Source organism: Anabas testudineus, chromosome 15, assembly GCF_900324465.2.
Source record: "Anabas testudineus chromosome 15, fAnaTes1.2, whole genome shotgun sequence".
Lineage (NCBI taxonomy): Eukaryota > Metazoa > Chordata > Actinopteri > Anabantiformes > Anabantidae > Anabas > Anabas testudineus.
Window position 1 is genome coordinate 5,065,266 of NC_046624.1, and position 16,144 is coordinate 5,081,409.

The window sequence follows — 16,144 nt, forward strand, 5'->3', positions numbered from 1 at the left end:
CTTGGGATTACGTCCTTGGAAGAAATCAAACAGAAAACGTGCTCCTTTATAAATGTACGATATCTCAGTTTAACATCATGTGGACTTGTCTATAAAATACTAACAGGTGTTTATTTTTCTTTTGTTTGTTTTTATGCTGGGTTTATTTGCAAGGCTATGCCCAGTGAAATCCAATTGATCTGTGCACATTTCTTGCCTAATATGAATTTAATATCTAATTTCACTTTTTATAAACAAATATACATTTAACTGGCTTTGTCAGGTCACTTCAACTATACATTTGTTTGTAAAGTTATTTGTATATGATTATTGTTATTTTTATTTCTATGTGATAGCCCCTACTAAAAATACTGAGCCAGTAATTTGCCTAAATCCACCCTGCATCTAGATAACAGACAGGAATATCTGCAAGTCCTTTGGTAGTTCATTTTAAATTATGAGTATATAGAGTTCAGTGGTGCTATGGTACAATTTAAACTTTTACCAAGACCACAAAGCTTCCTGTACATTAAGGCCTAATATCAACCTGCAGTGATCTCACACAGTTACACATTTTGTTGTTACATGTTAATTAATCCATGCAAATTAACTGAAATAAGTGATAATAAACAGCTTGTCACATACTTTACAGTTAAATCCTATGGTACTTGTAACTATCCCAGAAGTTCATTTGTGTTTAACAACACAGTCCGGATGCAGCATTGATGGAGGTAGAATTACACAAACTCAGTACTCAAGTAAAAGTAGAAGTGCTGGTATAAAAACAAAAATACTCCACTACAAGTAGAAGTACCACTTCAAGTCGTTTACTTAAGTACATAATCTAAAATTTACTCAAATTACAAAAGTAAAAAAACAAGATTAAGAAAAGTGGGTCAAACACTATTGAATGTGATGCTGTTTAAAATGTAATCTACTCCAGAAAAAATGCTCAAATGTGATAATTACTGCAAAGAAACACGAACATAGAATAGTAAAGAGAAGGACATTTATTTTGTTAAATTGAGAGTGTGGAACAATAAAATTCACATCACATTTACAAGGCTACCTGTTCAAACATGACTTATTTTTTTATGCCACAGAACTGGGCTCAGAAATAAACATCTATTTCACACAAATGAAGAGCTCGGTGTCACAAGATTGATCGCAGTAACAATCAATAATGGAATAATTATTGTTTTCACACTTTTCATCTTTTTCATCTACAAAATATGCTATTATGATGTTTTCAGATAGGAACTAAGCTTACTTAAACTATAGTTGAAATAGTTTTCCCATGCTAAATAAACAGTTTAAGGCATTAGTTTGAGAAAACCATGCTCATATGGTAATAGATCTGTCTTTATTACCTCATGTAAAACTGATTTTGACAGGAAATGAGACATTTGAGCTGAGAAATAAAATTTTATTTAAACATAATGAAACCGTGAAGTGAATACATAGAATAGAAAACAAATCAAATATGAAAAAGTAGGGGTGAGGGTGGGGGACTTGGTGCCCTGGTAGACTATCGTGATCTTATTTGTTATGAGATTCATTTCTAAGACACTGATAGGAGCGGAATATGAAATGTACGAGGAGTGTTTGAACGCAGCATGACTTCGCTTACTCATCCAGTTATGGATGTCGAAACGTGCGACGCTCCTGTTCCAATGATGCAAGATCTACAAAACATGCGGCCCTCGCGGACAGCCGTGCTTTACGCGCTTGCACGTAGCCAGAGCGTTGTGAGATCTACTCATGCGCAGACGTCTGCCTGCTGAGTCGGGACGCCTTACTTCCTGAATCAGGGCTAGCTGTGTTTGATAGTAGCATGAACGCGAGGAGCCGAAGGCAACAAGCAGGCTGCTGGAGGTGACTTTGCTGAGGAGCAGACAATAAACGAGGACTTTTGGCGAGAGTTAGCCTCGACAACATGGATTACTGGGTAGGTGTCGCTTCCTTTTATTTAGTTTTCTCAAATTACATGGCGAGTGATACAAGGGACGATGACAGAGCTGCTACACGACTGAGGAAGAGGCGAAGTGTTGATAATCGGCAGTGAAGCGAGCTAATGACTCGACTTGTTTTCCTCTCGAGATGCTGCAGCTTTGACAGTGAAGCGCTATGTTACAATTTTGACTGTTTTGCTGGGAAACATCTTAACTACCTACACTGAAACTTTTTAAACATGTTTTTAGACGTCACTGAACTATGAATATACAATAAAATAAAGTAACAGTGCCCCTCATATCTCCATGTAATTTCCTTGTTGATGAGGTGTCTGGTAGAGGAGAGTGCTTCCTCTTTACAAGGTTTAAAGCTCCTTGTATTGTTAATCGGAGCTCCAGCTGTTTAAAATTAGACATCCCATAAAGCTACAGGAAGTTTCAACAAAGCAGTACTCCCAGTACTGCCACCAGTGAGCTGTTGAGATTTGTGGGGTTTTCCTTAAAGGAGCACAATGGAGTTGTGTTGATAGTGCGACAGCAGCAGACAGACAGACCAGAGCTTCAGCACTAGAGGGCAGCTCATCTGACACAGATTTGTCAGTGCAAAATTAACCCTCAAGCTGTCTGATCTCAGTTTAAAGAAGAGGAAGAAGAACCAACTCACAAAGTTTTATTTTGGTTTTAATCTAAATGTCATGATAGCTCAATAGCTGCTTAAACTTTCCAGCTGTAATAATTTCCCCCTGAATGAGCAGTGGCAGTGTTCTGCTGACTGGTTTTCTCTGATGTAACCAGGAGGAGCCGCCTCACACCCAGTACATTACCACACGAGGACGTGACCTCCCCACTGAGACAACAAAAGCTCTCCTCACAGAATAATCGAATGTTGAATGAGGGGGCGCAGAGGAACGGGTGTCATCCACTTAACAATGAGTTGGACAAAGCTGGTACAAGCGTCTTTGTGTGAAAGCAGTTTAAGTTTTCCTGAGGCAAAGATAGAATTGAATGGTTAGGAAAAGCTGTGGGTGGGACTGAAGGTGGAATTGAGACATAACACTTGCTGGATATGAGAAAGAGATCTAGATCTAAAGGAACAGACCTTTTGCTCTGAAGTGGATAACACCGTTTAATCGCTTGTTTTATGACAGATGCACAGTGATCATGTGCAGGCTTTGCTCCTGTACTTTACCTTTAAATGCAAATACTGCCCTTGTCATGAAAACTCACGTCAAGCCTCTCAGTCAACACATCTTTATGGCTTGTTTTCCGTTGCTCATTTGAAGCTGATCTGACCAAACCTGTATGAGAACATGGTATCCAAGCAGGCCTGAACAGTGGCAGAAAATGTGTGAAGCCTTTGGTGAGCTGATCTTCATCTAAGTATAGACAAACATAGTGTGCTTGAACTAGCAACGCACAAACACATAACTGGTTGAACTTCATTTGTCAGTGATAACCAGACAAGTGTATTCAGTAGCTGCTGATCTGACCTGCACAATGTTCACGAGGCGTTTTAGACTGTTCTAGCTGACATACAAGATGTCTAGTGTGATTTGGTCTGCTGAGATCATTCTTCGACTTTGTCTGGACCACTCATGAAGGAGGGTTGTTTCTATTTGAGGTCATTATGGGAATTAAACTCACTCACTTGATGATTGCAAACTGTGCAGATGCAGCAGAGCAGTGTCAAATCATGACACTGTCTGAGACTGATGATTTTCATCAAACAAACTTGTTTGTTTGTCGTGCACGATTTACACCATGATGATTGTACTAACAACACAAGCTTCCTCTGTGGTCTTCCATGGACACCATGCTCATTGCAGCAATTATCTGTGTATGTGACACATGTTAACCAGCTCCAGTGATTCCTTTAAGTCACCTGTCACTCCCTTGATCCTTCTGTTTTTTTTTTAACCTCACTGAGCATACTGTGTTGTGGAGCCATCTTGTGGGCAGGAGTGTGATCCCTTGCGCTTCACTAATATCTCTCTGCAGAGGCTTTTCTCAAGGACAAAAACATTTTTCTATTCTGAAACACTGTAAATGACGCCTTGAGTGACTAGGATGAAAAAACATTGTTTCAGGGGGAGACAAAGCTTGAGAAACATAATAAACCCTGTCTGCATTGCACAAGGTGGACTCGCCATGTTACTCTATGATAGATTGTTTATTTGAGGCAGCAAAGATTGCGATTACTTCAGCTTTTCTCCATCAGATTGTGACTGCAGTGGGGGAAACAAGGAACATCGCTATCACCCTGCCTGATATACTGTCATAAAAACGCCGTAAGAGAGAGATAATAGGAAGATAATCTGCTGCCCTTGTGAAATAGCATTCTCAAGTGCATTCACACTTATAGTGACGCTCTCTTACGCCTTCTTATGCTGAGGAAAAAAACAATTGCTTTCTTTTAATTTCCCACAAAAAAACATTTTTTAACATTTATCAGTGATCAGCCTTAAACTAAGCGAACAATGTCAGCATTGGATCTGTCTTGCTTGTCTTGTATGATCATGATTGACTGCCGAATGTGTTGCTGTCGGTTTGGCTGCTGGGTGGAGTCTGGTGATAGTTGCCCAGGTATCTGAGCGTGTTCTCGCACTCTCACCTGGAAAACGAAGAGACAACTGTTCAACAAAACTGCTGACAGTGTTAGTGATCTCTGTCTGACAATGTCTTTTGATGTAAGTACATTCATTTGTGACCTGTGATGCAATGCCAGATATAAATAAATCAACTAACTACTAAAGAGACTACGACTTCTAACCAGCATTAATGTTTACCTTTCAATAATTAATATTTAATTGTTTATATTGTGTCATTACAGTACTTCATTTACAGAGGTGCCATGCAGTTAGACTGACTACAGTTCTTTTGCATATCAAGATTTAGGGGTTGAATTTCTGTATTTTATAAAATACTAAATTTTATGTCTATAGAGATGCACAGGAACGTGTAAAGTGCGGGTACACAAATGCTGCATCCTGTTTTAAAAATGATTTTAAAAGAATCTCACTCAATTTCACTCTAAAATAATAGTCATGTTGCCGTCAAATGATGACTAACTTCTGTCAACACAGAAGATGAAGTGGTTACTTCCCCATATTGAGGTTTATGTGCTTCTTTGTATTTTATTTATATCATATTTTTTAACTAGTGTAATAAATTATGTATACACATACTTGGTATACATGACTGCACCAAAAAGTTGTTTGGCTCCTTGAATCTCTGAATTAAAAGCCTTAACATACTATACTGTGGTTGTGTGTCACTGTGTTTAGAGTGCCTTGGAGGTTTATAAGGAGATGGTCCTGCTGTACCTGGAGGAGGCCCGACGGCAGGTCAACTCACACTGTGCTCACCTGGAACCGTGGCAGATTATCAGCGCAACAGTCATCACCACCCTGGGAACAGTCTGGCTCAAAGGCTTCCTGTTCCAGCAAGAAAGTAATCTTTTCACTTGTGATTCATGGGTACAAGGCAGGCTTGCTGTAGACTAAGTGAGAGATTATAATGCTTGAAATAAGCTCTCCAGAAACTGTAAAGCTGTGAATGTGCAGTCACATTCGCTGCTGCTGTAACTGTTACCATCAGGCTTGACCTTTGCTCAATCTTTACATATGGGCCTGGTAATGCTTAAAATGTTTGTATATGTTCCTACTGCAGTTAGTATCTTGTAGTACGTTACTGTTCCTCTAGTATGCTTGACAAAATCAACAAGATTTCCTAGATCTGCTATCAGATGATCAGTGGTTGAATTCCCCAGGGACAAGGTTGGCTCCGCCCGTCGTGCTTCAGCTCTAAGACCGTAAAAGCTGGTCAGGCTGAGGCTTTCTCAGATGAAAGCAGCTGCATGTCAGTGCTTTCAGGATCAGAATAAAATGCTTGGAGAATATGGTTTTCCATAGAGCACGTCATGTCTTGACGTGTGATTATAGCTCGTGCTCAGCTGTTTGGTATTTGCGGTTAAATGTGCACCAGAATTTCACCACAGCTGCTGCCTTGTCTTTTTGGCTAATAGGTCTCGCATCCCGAATCAAGAAGCAGTTCTTTCGACTCATCAGAAAAATACCCTTTGTTGGCATGGCAGTAAGTATCAGTGGTAAATCTGTTCCTTCTTTTTCCAGCAGATGTGCACTGACTCGTCTGAGCCTCTTATGAGTCACTCTTGGATGACTGAGTACAGCTTGCAGGGGAGTTGGGGGTGGGGGGTGTTCAGACCTTTGACATGCTTACTATCATGCACTGATGATAACATTCGGTTACTTCTGGTCATTGTGTCACTAGCAGAGCACTCGCTCAAAGGTTTTATAAAAAGTTGATAGCACACTGGAAAGCGGTTGAAACATAGTCACTTTATTTGTTTTAGGGAACAACATGCTTTACATTAGTATGTGTTACTGCACCCAGAGACCGTATAAAGTAACTCTGTCCTCTCTTTATGGCAGATTCAGAGTCAGCTGAACAAGGCTTTGGATGACATGTCTGTTAGTCTGTGTACTCTGAAGGATGGAATGAGCTACACCAGAAAGCTGCCCTCTAAAGGTCTCTCTCACAGCCAAGTGCTGGAAAAAATCAAAGAGTACAAGACTCTGAGTAAGTCTTCATTCATGCCTGAGGTTTCATCCCTGCTTGATTCACTTCACTGACTTCATAAAGAGTTTCTCTATCCTGTTGCTCTACTACTTTGAAGTAAGGAGATTCTGCATGCCAATGTTAGGTTTCATTTCTGATAAGAAATCTTATGTGACCCTCTTTCATTTTGAAAAGTTATTTTTGGGAAAACCAGTGATTTCTAAAAAAGATAATGTGTTGCTGCAGATGAGGTGGAGTGGGAGAAAGGCTGTGTTTCCGGTGCCGTGTACTGGGGTGATGAAACACTGACCAAACTCCTGGTGAAGGTATGCATCTTTGTAAACATCTCTGAACTGAAGCACAGATACTCAGTAAACTTACATTTTGTCATTTAGTTACAATTATGTCTATGTTGCATATTTGTGATTCTGAAGAAACAACTCCTGCTCATTCTTGAAAATGTTCCTGCTGGCCTAGTTAGTGTGACAGTTAATAGTTTGCCTTCATGCTAATCTCTGCTTCTTTTGTCACTCTTTGTTCTGCTCATAGGTGTATGGAGATTTCGCATGGAGCAACCCCCTTCACCCAGACATATTTCCTGGTGTAAGAAAAATGGAGGCAGAGGTTGTACGAATGGCTTGTACACTTTTCCATGGTGGACCTAACTCCTGTGGCACAGTGAGTCACTATACAGTATATTCCCACAATATGTATAAGCCAGTGCGGCCAGACGGAGAAATAATGGGCCTAACTCCATTAATTCCTTTACTTTTTCTTTTCAAGGTTACTTCAGGAGGAACTGAGAGCATACTGATGGCCTGTAAGGCATACAGAGACTTGGCGTATGAACGAGGTGTTAAATACCCTGAAATGTAAGACGATCTTTATAAGAACTTCTGTTAAGACTTGTTCTTTACTGTCCTTGCCAGAGAAATTTAACTTTTGATTTAATTTTGGTCTTTCACAGTATTGCACCAGTGAGCGTCCATGCTGCTTTTGACAAAGCAGCACATTACTTTGGAATGAAACTTGTTCACATTCCTCTTGACAAAAAAACGATGAAAGTAGATGTGAAGGTAAGCACATGGTCTACAAAGACAGGAAGTCCTAAATGACTTCTATTTTTAGACATTAGTCATTTCTATGTTGTTTTTTCTGTCTTCAAGGCTATGAAGAGAGCCATCAGCAAGAACACAGCCATGCTTGTGTGCTCAGCGCCTCAGTTTCCTCATGGAATCTTAGATCCTGTTGAGGAAGTGGCCAAGGTTAGAAGAGAAACATTTTCATTTTCTTCTAAAGAATAGGTTCTGAAAAGAAAATGGGGAAGTCAAGACTCTGAGACTTTCCCTTGGTGTTTTCCAGCTGGCTGTACGCTACAACATCCCGCTGCATGTGGACGCCTGTCTGGGAGGTTTTCTCATTGTTTTCATGGACAAGGCTGGTTATCCAATTGCACCGTTCGACTTCCGGGTGAAAGGTGTTACCAGCATCTCTGCAGACACCCACAAGGTGAAGAGTCACTGTCATTAGATCAGCTTTTTTTTCACAGTTTCTAAACTCATTAAGGATTATAATTAATTATCTCTAATAGCAAATCCTGGCAGTTGACATTATACTGTAAATGTAAAGACTAGTGTTTAATCTTAACTGTCTCTAATCTATACTTGTGCAGCTGTTTTAATATTGCATTTGTATGTTTCCCACACTCCTTTGTAGTATGGCTACGCTCCCAAAGGTTCCTCTGTGATCCTGTACAGCGATAAGAAGTACCGTCACTACCAGTACTTTGTAGCTCCAGACTGGCAGGGGGGAATCTACGCTTCGCCCTCTGTAGCTGGCTCTAGGCCAGGAGGAATTATCGCTGCCTGCTGGGCAACCATGATTTACATGGGAGAGAACGGATACGTCGATGCCACCAGGAAGATCATCAGCACAGCACGCAAAATCAAAACAGAGTAAAACCCTCATTTTGTTGAATAGGAAGTTGTAATGTACTTCTTAGCCCGTTGTTATGTAAGGTATCCTATCACTTCCAACATTAACTTGTTTTTGTTTGTTTTTTTCTTATTAACAGAATCCGCAAGATAAAGGGAGTGTTTGTGTTTGGAGATCCAGAGGTGTCAGTGGTGGCCATAGGCTCCGATGTTTTTGATATCTTCCGTCTGTCGAATGCACTGACATCAAAGGGCTGGAATCTGAACACGCTGCAATACCCATCCAGGTACACACAAAACAATATTGATCTAGCAGGTTTATTAATGTACCATTCACAAGTAAATCACTTGTATAATCGTCTCTTTTACAGCATCCACCTTTGTTGCACAGTTCTACACACCCAGCCAGGTGTAGCTGATCAGTTTATTCGCGATGTCAAAGAGCAGGTCGGCATCATCATGAAGAACCCCAAAGAGAAAACCACAGGAATGGTAAGCCAGCTCCATTTACACATTCAAACAGTTCAGCTGTACTAGTGGATGATAGCATGACATGTGCTGCCTATCTGAAGCATTAATTATGATAGATAACAGGTTTTGATATCAGCTTTCCGAATTAGTAAGTCACTTTTGCAGTGATCTGTGAGTTTTGCACTAACATGTGGAAGTTGTTGCACTGAGAAAAGTAGATCATAATCTGTGTTTTCAATAAACTCCTGATTAATTAAAGCTGAACTCACTGTCATTCTCACGAACCTTCTTTTCAGGGAGCCATCTACGGCATGGCCCAATCTATCCCAGACAGATCCATGGTGACTGAGGTCTCTCGGGGTTTCCTGGACTGTCTCTACAGCACTGAGGTGAAGACCAACATCAACCACATGAATGGCAATGGTAAATCCCACTAAACAGGATTCGGCCTTCCAAGCCTGATCCCACTGCACGCAGGGAAACATGCTTGCCTCCTCCTTCCAGAGCCCCAAGTTCATCACTCGAATGGTTGCCTTATCTACACACCAACAAAAACATCTGCTACGATCTTTGAAGCACAAGCCATTGTACCTTTAATCAGCCCAGAGAGAAATCGCTTGTAACACTGTGCGTAAGTGGCACAGAGAAAAATGACTGCTTTCAAACGAGTTTTAATATTTTCATGTGATTTTATTAATGTAGTGTGTGTGTGTGTGTGTGTGTGTGTGTGTGTGTGTGTGTGTGTGTGTGTGTGTGTGTGTGTGTGTGTGTGTGTGTGATATTTTGTTGTAAAGGTCCATTTCCATGTTAACTTTTGTTAAATGAGTCTGTCATAATTTCTACTGATTTCACAACAAAACCATTCAGCTTTGTTTTTTTGTTTTTTTTTATAAATGCCAGAACATTTCAACTTGCGAGCACTGCTTCACTAACCTGTGATAATTCAACAAAACAAAAAAAAAAATAGACCACTGAAAGCTTGAAATGCTGTCTAGCATGAAACCTGATGTACACATCGGTGCTCTGAAACGTACGGTTATCATTTCCACACATAATATGCATAAGATACAGGGAATTGCTGTGTTGTTCCTCTAGTGCAACATAGAACACACATTAAGGACTAATGCAAAAAATATGTTATTATTTTAGACTAAAACCAAAAACTGTTAATTAAAGTCTAACATGTCAAGCAGCACACTGTTAAAGGTAGGAGCAAGACTTCTGACATTATCAGCATCAACTTGGATGTAAACAAGGTGTCCTCAAACTTTTGTGGAATTTCAGCAAACCAGTCTTTAAATGTGCACGTTTTAAGTTGCCACCTGCACTGTTTCTGTTCCTTTTTCATATTATAACTGTTATCATGTCACAGTTCTCTGGAAAACAACATTATTATTATTGTAAAAGCACTGCAATGCCCTGATAAGAACATCAGGCTGATCTGCAAATCACTTGAAGCTACAGTTCTGATGTAACGGTAGTCTGTAAGCATCATGAACATCTATGCCTGTGCTTGATAGCACTTGTGGTGACGTTCATTTTGTTTTTATATTCTGCATTCATGGCCCACCTACAGTGATAGGATTTGTAGACAGAGCCAGGTTGATGGATATTGGGAGCTTTTCGTGTCATTAATATTCAATAAGATTGTCTGTAGGTTTAAATAAGGGAAAAAATATATTGAAACTGGTTAGTAGAGTCCAAAGCCCATCAGCCACTTCGATTATTTTATTGATTGTTTTTCAGAATTGGAGAAACACAGTAGTTGACTTGTAAAGTAAAGCCATTAACATCTACTACAGACTACACTGACAGCTGTTTAGGTCCTGGTCTGCTGTATGTTATCAAGTAGCAGGAGCTCAGTATTTCCTCTGTAGTCCTTATGGAGTCACTTGTGAAACAAGTTGTTTTAATAATTCCTCTCCTAATTCAATCTACCTCAGTTTCCATCAGTGCAGATGTCATTCATTCATCCACTGAAACACAGTCTAACAGGGTTTTTGTTTTTGTTTTTGTTTTTTGTTAGTTTTTCATTTCAAACTTCACAATGTTAGGGCATTTGACAAACTGTAATAATGAGTTTTGAGAGATATAGCAACCGAAAGGTTGTTGATCCACAGTATGATGGTTTATCTTGGGAGAAATGCACTCTGCTGAGCTCTGACTGTGGATAGAATATGATTTTAAAATCTATTCCAACTGATTGATAACTGCAGACTGTAACACCAAAATGATGTGTTCTCTTTCTTTCATGTAATTTCTTAATATTGCTTGTTAAAATTGTGGACTTCCATGAAATAATTTCCATGTTTGTGCAATATGTAACTTTTCTGTTGATGAATGTAATGAATGAAGTGAAACCAAGGGAACTGCTCTTCTTCTTTTAATAATGTTTAGAGACAAAGGGCATTTGAAGACCACTGGGTGTTAAATAAGAAGTGAATTTGTCTACTGCAGCTGCTTTTTCTTTTCTTTCTTTATTAGAAATTGAGCAGTTTTAAAGACATTAGATATGAATGTATTTAGGTTTCACATACTGGGACATTTCTGTATTTTAGTCGGTGCCTAAAAAAATCATCGCAGACAGGATCTAACGCCCGCATTAACGACTGAACCTCATGCACTCGTGTCTCTAGTTGCCCTTAAAACACTGGTAGAAAAGTAGAAACCCATGCCTGTTCGAAAGAAAACACTTGTCCTAGATTCACTCATTATGTTTGCTTTGGAGAAATATCCTAAGTTTTGACAATTGAATGATCAAGAAACACCTTTCACACATTGTTTAATGCAAATTTCTTTTTAAACAGTACGTGACTACGCACTGTAACTGATTTTCTAAAAGTCTGTTTTGTGCTGTTGTAGTTTGGTCACATGCAGCAATAATGAGCGTTCACCTCTGTGCCTCCCGAGGTTTGAATTCATGATGTCTTAGTTTCTAACATCCTCAGGGATTTGACTTCACAACAGTAGCATAATTAGAGTTCAGTGCTTATTCAAACCTACACACGTCCACAGTGTGGATCAAGTACCGCTTTATAGTATACTGCAGTGTACTGCAGGTTAGTTCCACAACCTGTAACATATATAACTGTATGTGACAAGTGTTTACTTGTATACTACCAGTTTGTCCACCTGTGTACGCTACGTCATCATATGTAAGGTTCAAGGTTCTAAGAGGTTTTTCAGCTCTGAGTTATTTGGAGTTACGACGCACCTGTTGGTTTTCCATAGCAAACACTTAACACAGAGCAGTTTTACAATCTTAGCTAGTCTACAATGTTGTGTTTTCAATAAAATTCATTCAGTCTTATGGGGTCATTTGATGTTTTTTTTGTTTTGTTTGTTTGTTTTTGTTTTCTTCCCAGTTATGACAAAAACAGCTGGACAAAGAAAAGAACATTTTACTAACAATAAATTACAAAACCATTTGGCCCATAACTTGTCACAGTTTATGAAGTTTATGCACCATAGTGAATATTGTCTTTAATAACAACATGGATGGTTGCAGAGAAATTATTTTTTAATGTGTAAACATGATTTTGCCTTATAATTGGCTATAATCCCATCTAGTCACCCAGTGCAAAACCAACAATATGTTTTACAAAACTCTTTGGACCCCTTAAACACGGCAGCATTATCTACAAGTCACCGTAACTGCTTTACATTTCTTGGGTTGTGTATACGTATCACATTTTCTTTTTTTTTTCAGTGGAATGAACAAATATGATGAGCTGTTGACTTTCAGCCTTTCGCTTTTCACTGTTGAAATCTTAATGCTGCTCTCACATCAGAGATGCTTGGTCAATGAAAGTGGCCAAAGTGATGTCACGCTGGGACAGGCCACCGCAGTCATGTGTGCTGAGAGTGATCTGGACCTGAGGGAACATCACATGCCCAGAAATGAGCAGAGAAGGGATCACGTGAGCAGTACAAGCTGTTTTTGTTGTCAGCTGACTTTAAAACATGGAAAGCAGTTCAAGAGTCATTTGATGTCAGCTGAGAAGTATAAGCAGAGTTGGTGGATGTACACAAACGTAGTACTGAAGTAAAACTGTAAGTACTTAACTTACTTAAAAAAGTAATCCACTACAAACAAAACTTCAAATTTTACTCAAGTTGAACTACTAAGCCCAAGCAAATATAAACAACTTAAAAGTACTTAATTAATAATAACTTAGTAATTGTACTTAATTATTTGAAAAGACGTTAAAATATCTAAATAAATAAGGTAAACTTTTAAGAATTTAGCTTAAAGCGTTTAACTTTGCACAATGCTATGTGCATTTTAATCTAAATGTCCCGTCTCTCACACTAAAATGGTTAAATATTAAAATAACAATAATTAAAAAAAACTAAAACTTAACATTTATTTTCTGGTCACCTGCAGCAGTTAAATGAGCTGAACAGGGCTAAGATGATTTGGCCTTTATGGCGAGGCAACTGTTAGCAAACAGCTAATGCAAATGTGGTGTAACGGGTTTCTGGCCCCCGTGATGAATGTAAGTTCAACAGTTCTTGTTCTTTTAGCTTTGTTTTGGTCTTTAACTACAGTAAGGAAAAATTAAAGATGTCTGTTCAGCTGCTAACTGTCCCACTCTGTCCATCACCAGCTTAAAGGGAGTTATTTATTATTTAAAGATAATTTCATGGATAAATGAACATTACACATTTATCAGCATTGAAATAAAATAAAAATAAAAAACACAATTCATTTTTTAGTTCTTATATATTGGACTTTTCTTGAGCAAGAAAAGCCAAAGTGGACCAGTCCAGTGACGTATTAACTGATCATCAAGTGCAACAACCTTAATATAATCTCCTGTATATAAGTCATAATTAGTCTTTTATACCTTATTATAAACATTGAACCATTCTGGGTGGTGGTCCATCTTTTCTGCTTGCAGAGCCACTCTGGACATGAAACCAAAAGCCTGAAAGAAAAGAACAATATGTCCTAAAATTTTGTCATTATGACACAAAACAAAATGTGCAGTATTTGATTATGTGTCTGTAAGTAAACTGTACAGTCTCATTCTCTTACTGGTCACTTCATTACATACACCTGTATGATCTAATGCACAGCAGCGCTACCATGAGGTAAGTAGTAAGTTAAACAGCAAATGATTATATACCACGTTATTGATCAATCTACAACATTACTTGAATTTCCCTTAGAGGATTAATAAAGTTTAGCTTATCCCATCTTATCTTACCTGTTTCTAGGTAAGATAGAATGGTAATTCTACTTTTATGAAGTTATAACTTCTCGGTTTTTGTTGAAACTGTCAGAATAAGGTGATAATTCTACTAGATGTATATTGAGGTCACGGGTGGAGTTGAACTGGAGCGCAGTGTGTTTAGAGGTCTTTCTAATGTTTTGGCCGCTTCTTTAAAATGAATGTAGGGATCCAAAACATTAGAAACACCTCTGAACATAATAGACTTCAGAACAACGCCACCAAGCACTATGAGGTCATGGGTGCATAGCAAACCTGATTGAAGTCTTTAAAAATGAACTCTTTGTAAATGGCATCTCTTCCCACAACCTCCACCCACTGAGCGTTGCACAGTAGTGGGAGTAGGTGGGCCCTCTCCTCCTCGGTCAGACTCTGGATCTTACCAGCCTGGTAGGACAGAACAGAGGTAATAGTGCAACAGATTTTAGAGGGGCAGTTTCACAAACACAAACTCTGATTGGTTGCACAGGATCCCATCTGGAAACAGTGAGAGGCCACATTCCTGGTTTACAAAAACTTGCTGGTTCAAAGGTATGTGGTGGTGGGACGGGGGGGGGGGGGGGGCTGCCTTTTGGTCATTATTTTCCTAATCTTGACACATGATGCAGAGTCACATGGATTTTAAACTAGTTTTGCTTCTTTCATTCAACTTTTTGTGATCCAAAAATCTAAACTGCGCTGTCAACATTTCACAGCACCCCCTGAAATTGATTTTGTACCCAGATGAGTGGCCGTCCTTGCAAACCAAAGAACAAACAGATGTCACTTCCACAGCCTGGAACAGAGCAATGACATCAACGGGTGTCATAGCAACGCTCTAATCAGCTCTATCTGTGGAGCGCACAGACAATGCCCACCGGCTTAAACCCAAATCTAGTCAACGATGTGGGCTTATACAAAAATCACAAGAAGAAATGTGCATGTCTAAAACATTAATTCATACAAGCACATGTGGAATTTCACTTGAACATCTTTTTTAAATCAGTCTGCAACAAAACACTATCAGTGTGAGAGCATAAATGTCAACAGGTGTGTGAGGCAGCAAGCAAACCTGTGAGTGTGTGGCCGGTCTGCCGGTTGTGTACTCACCATGTTTGCAGAATGTTTTCATACACAGAGGAGGTTCAGCTCCAGCTTGAGCAGAGGCAAATCTCCTGTGGCAGCGAGTGAGAGCAACTGGAGTGAATCTGCATCTGACACATGAGCTGTGGGTCCTGCTGAGCTGCCCCTGAGGAAGCCTGTGCAGAAATCCTCTGTGCTGATAGATTACTCAGCCACTTGTCAGCATGGGTTTAATCATAAACTGTCACCTGTTGCACACGGCATGCTTGGGGACAGCTATTGTAGCAGGATTCAACATGAAGGCCAGTGCAGCAGTGTTTACTTTGTGTTTAAAAGATGAAGCAACGCCTTACACACTTTTTAATGACCCGTTTTATGTTGTACATGCACACGTATGAATACTGAATAGCAGTCTGCTGTTAACAACGTCTGTGTTGAACAAGACAGCAGATAATAATGCAAGCTGTGCTCTTTAGCCGACTGGAGTTCAGGTCAAAGGTTAATGAGCTGCTCCTGTGAGATTGCCCTGGTGAACTTATCTGTCACAGCCAGCGCTCAGGGAAATGAAGTGGTTAATGAAATGAGTGGAGGGGCAGGATGTGACAAGTGATCAGCGTTTAACAGTTGGCTGCATGGGGAAATGAACAGTGAAACAGTGCTCCAGTGTTGAGCTTTAAAACAAAACAGACTGAAATTAAGGTATAAATTGTGTTTGGCAATCTCTCTGTATGCACATATACCTACAACTTATTGAAAATAATTCAGTCCTGATTTATATTTTATCTCTTCCACATATTATGACAGTCCACTGATTATTTTATGGAGTGATTCTAAAAATATGCATCACAAATCAGATAAAAGGAACCACTAATCCCACTAAACACGCATGTATACTGCCCTTTGATCACTTTTTATGTTGGTGTGACAGTTG

The 16,144-nt window shown here is 39.4% G+C and overlaps 2 protein-coding genes across 2 annotated transcripts; one reads left to right on the forward strand and one right to left on the reverse strand.

Annotated features, from left to right (window-relative positions):
- The first annotated feature begins 1,779 nt into the window (after positions 1-1,779).
- Positions 1,780-9,657, forward strand: sgpl1 (sphingosine-1-phosphate lyase 1). Its single transcript, XM_026354805.1, has 14 exons — positions 1,780-1,927; positions 5,216-5,381; positions 5,956-6,023; positions 6,383-6,530; positions 6,756-6,835; positions 7,059-7,187; positions 7,293-7,381; positions 7,477-7,585; positions 7,676-7,774; positions 7,872-8,018; positions 8,226-8,464; positions 8,584-8,730; positions 8,815-8,935; positions 9,211-9,657. Exons 1-14 carry the CDS (start codon positions 1,916-1,918, stop codon positions 9,349-9,351), a joined length of 1,695 nt encoding a protein of 564 aa, XP_026210590.1. The 5' UTR covers positions 1,780-1,915; the 3' UTR covers positions 9,352-9,657.
- pcbd1 (pterin-4 alpha-carbinolamine dehydratase/dimerization cofactor of hepatocyte nuclear factor 1 alpha) lies at positions 9,653-15,391 on the reverse strand. Its single transcript, XM_026354807.1, has 4 exons — positions 15,241-15,391; positions 14,407-14,538; positions 13,765-13,845; positions 9,653-12,789 (listed from the first exon to the last, which is right to left on the reverse strand). Exons 1-4 carry the CDS (start codon positions 15,241-15,243, stop codon positions 12,697-12,699), a joined length of 309 nt encoding a protein of 102 aa, XP_026210592.1. The 5' UTR covers positions 15,244-15,391; the 3' UTR covers positions 9,653-12,696.
- Positions 15,392-16,144: the final 753 nt, after the last annotated feature.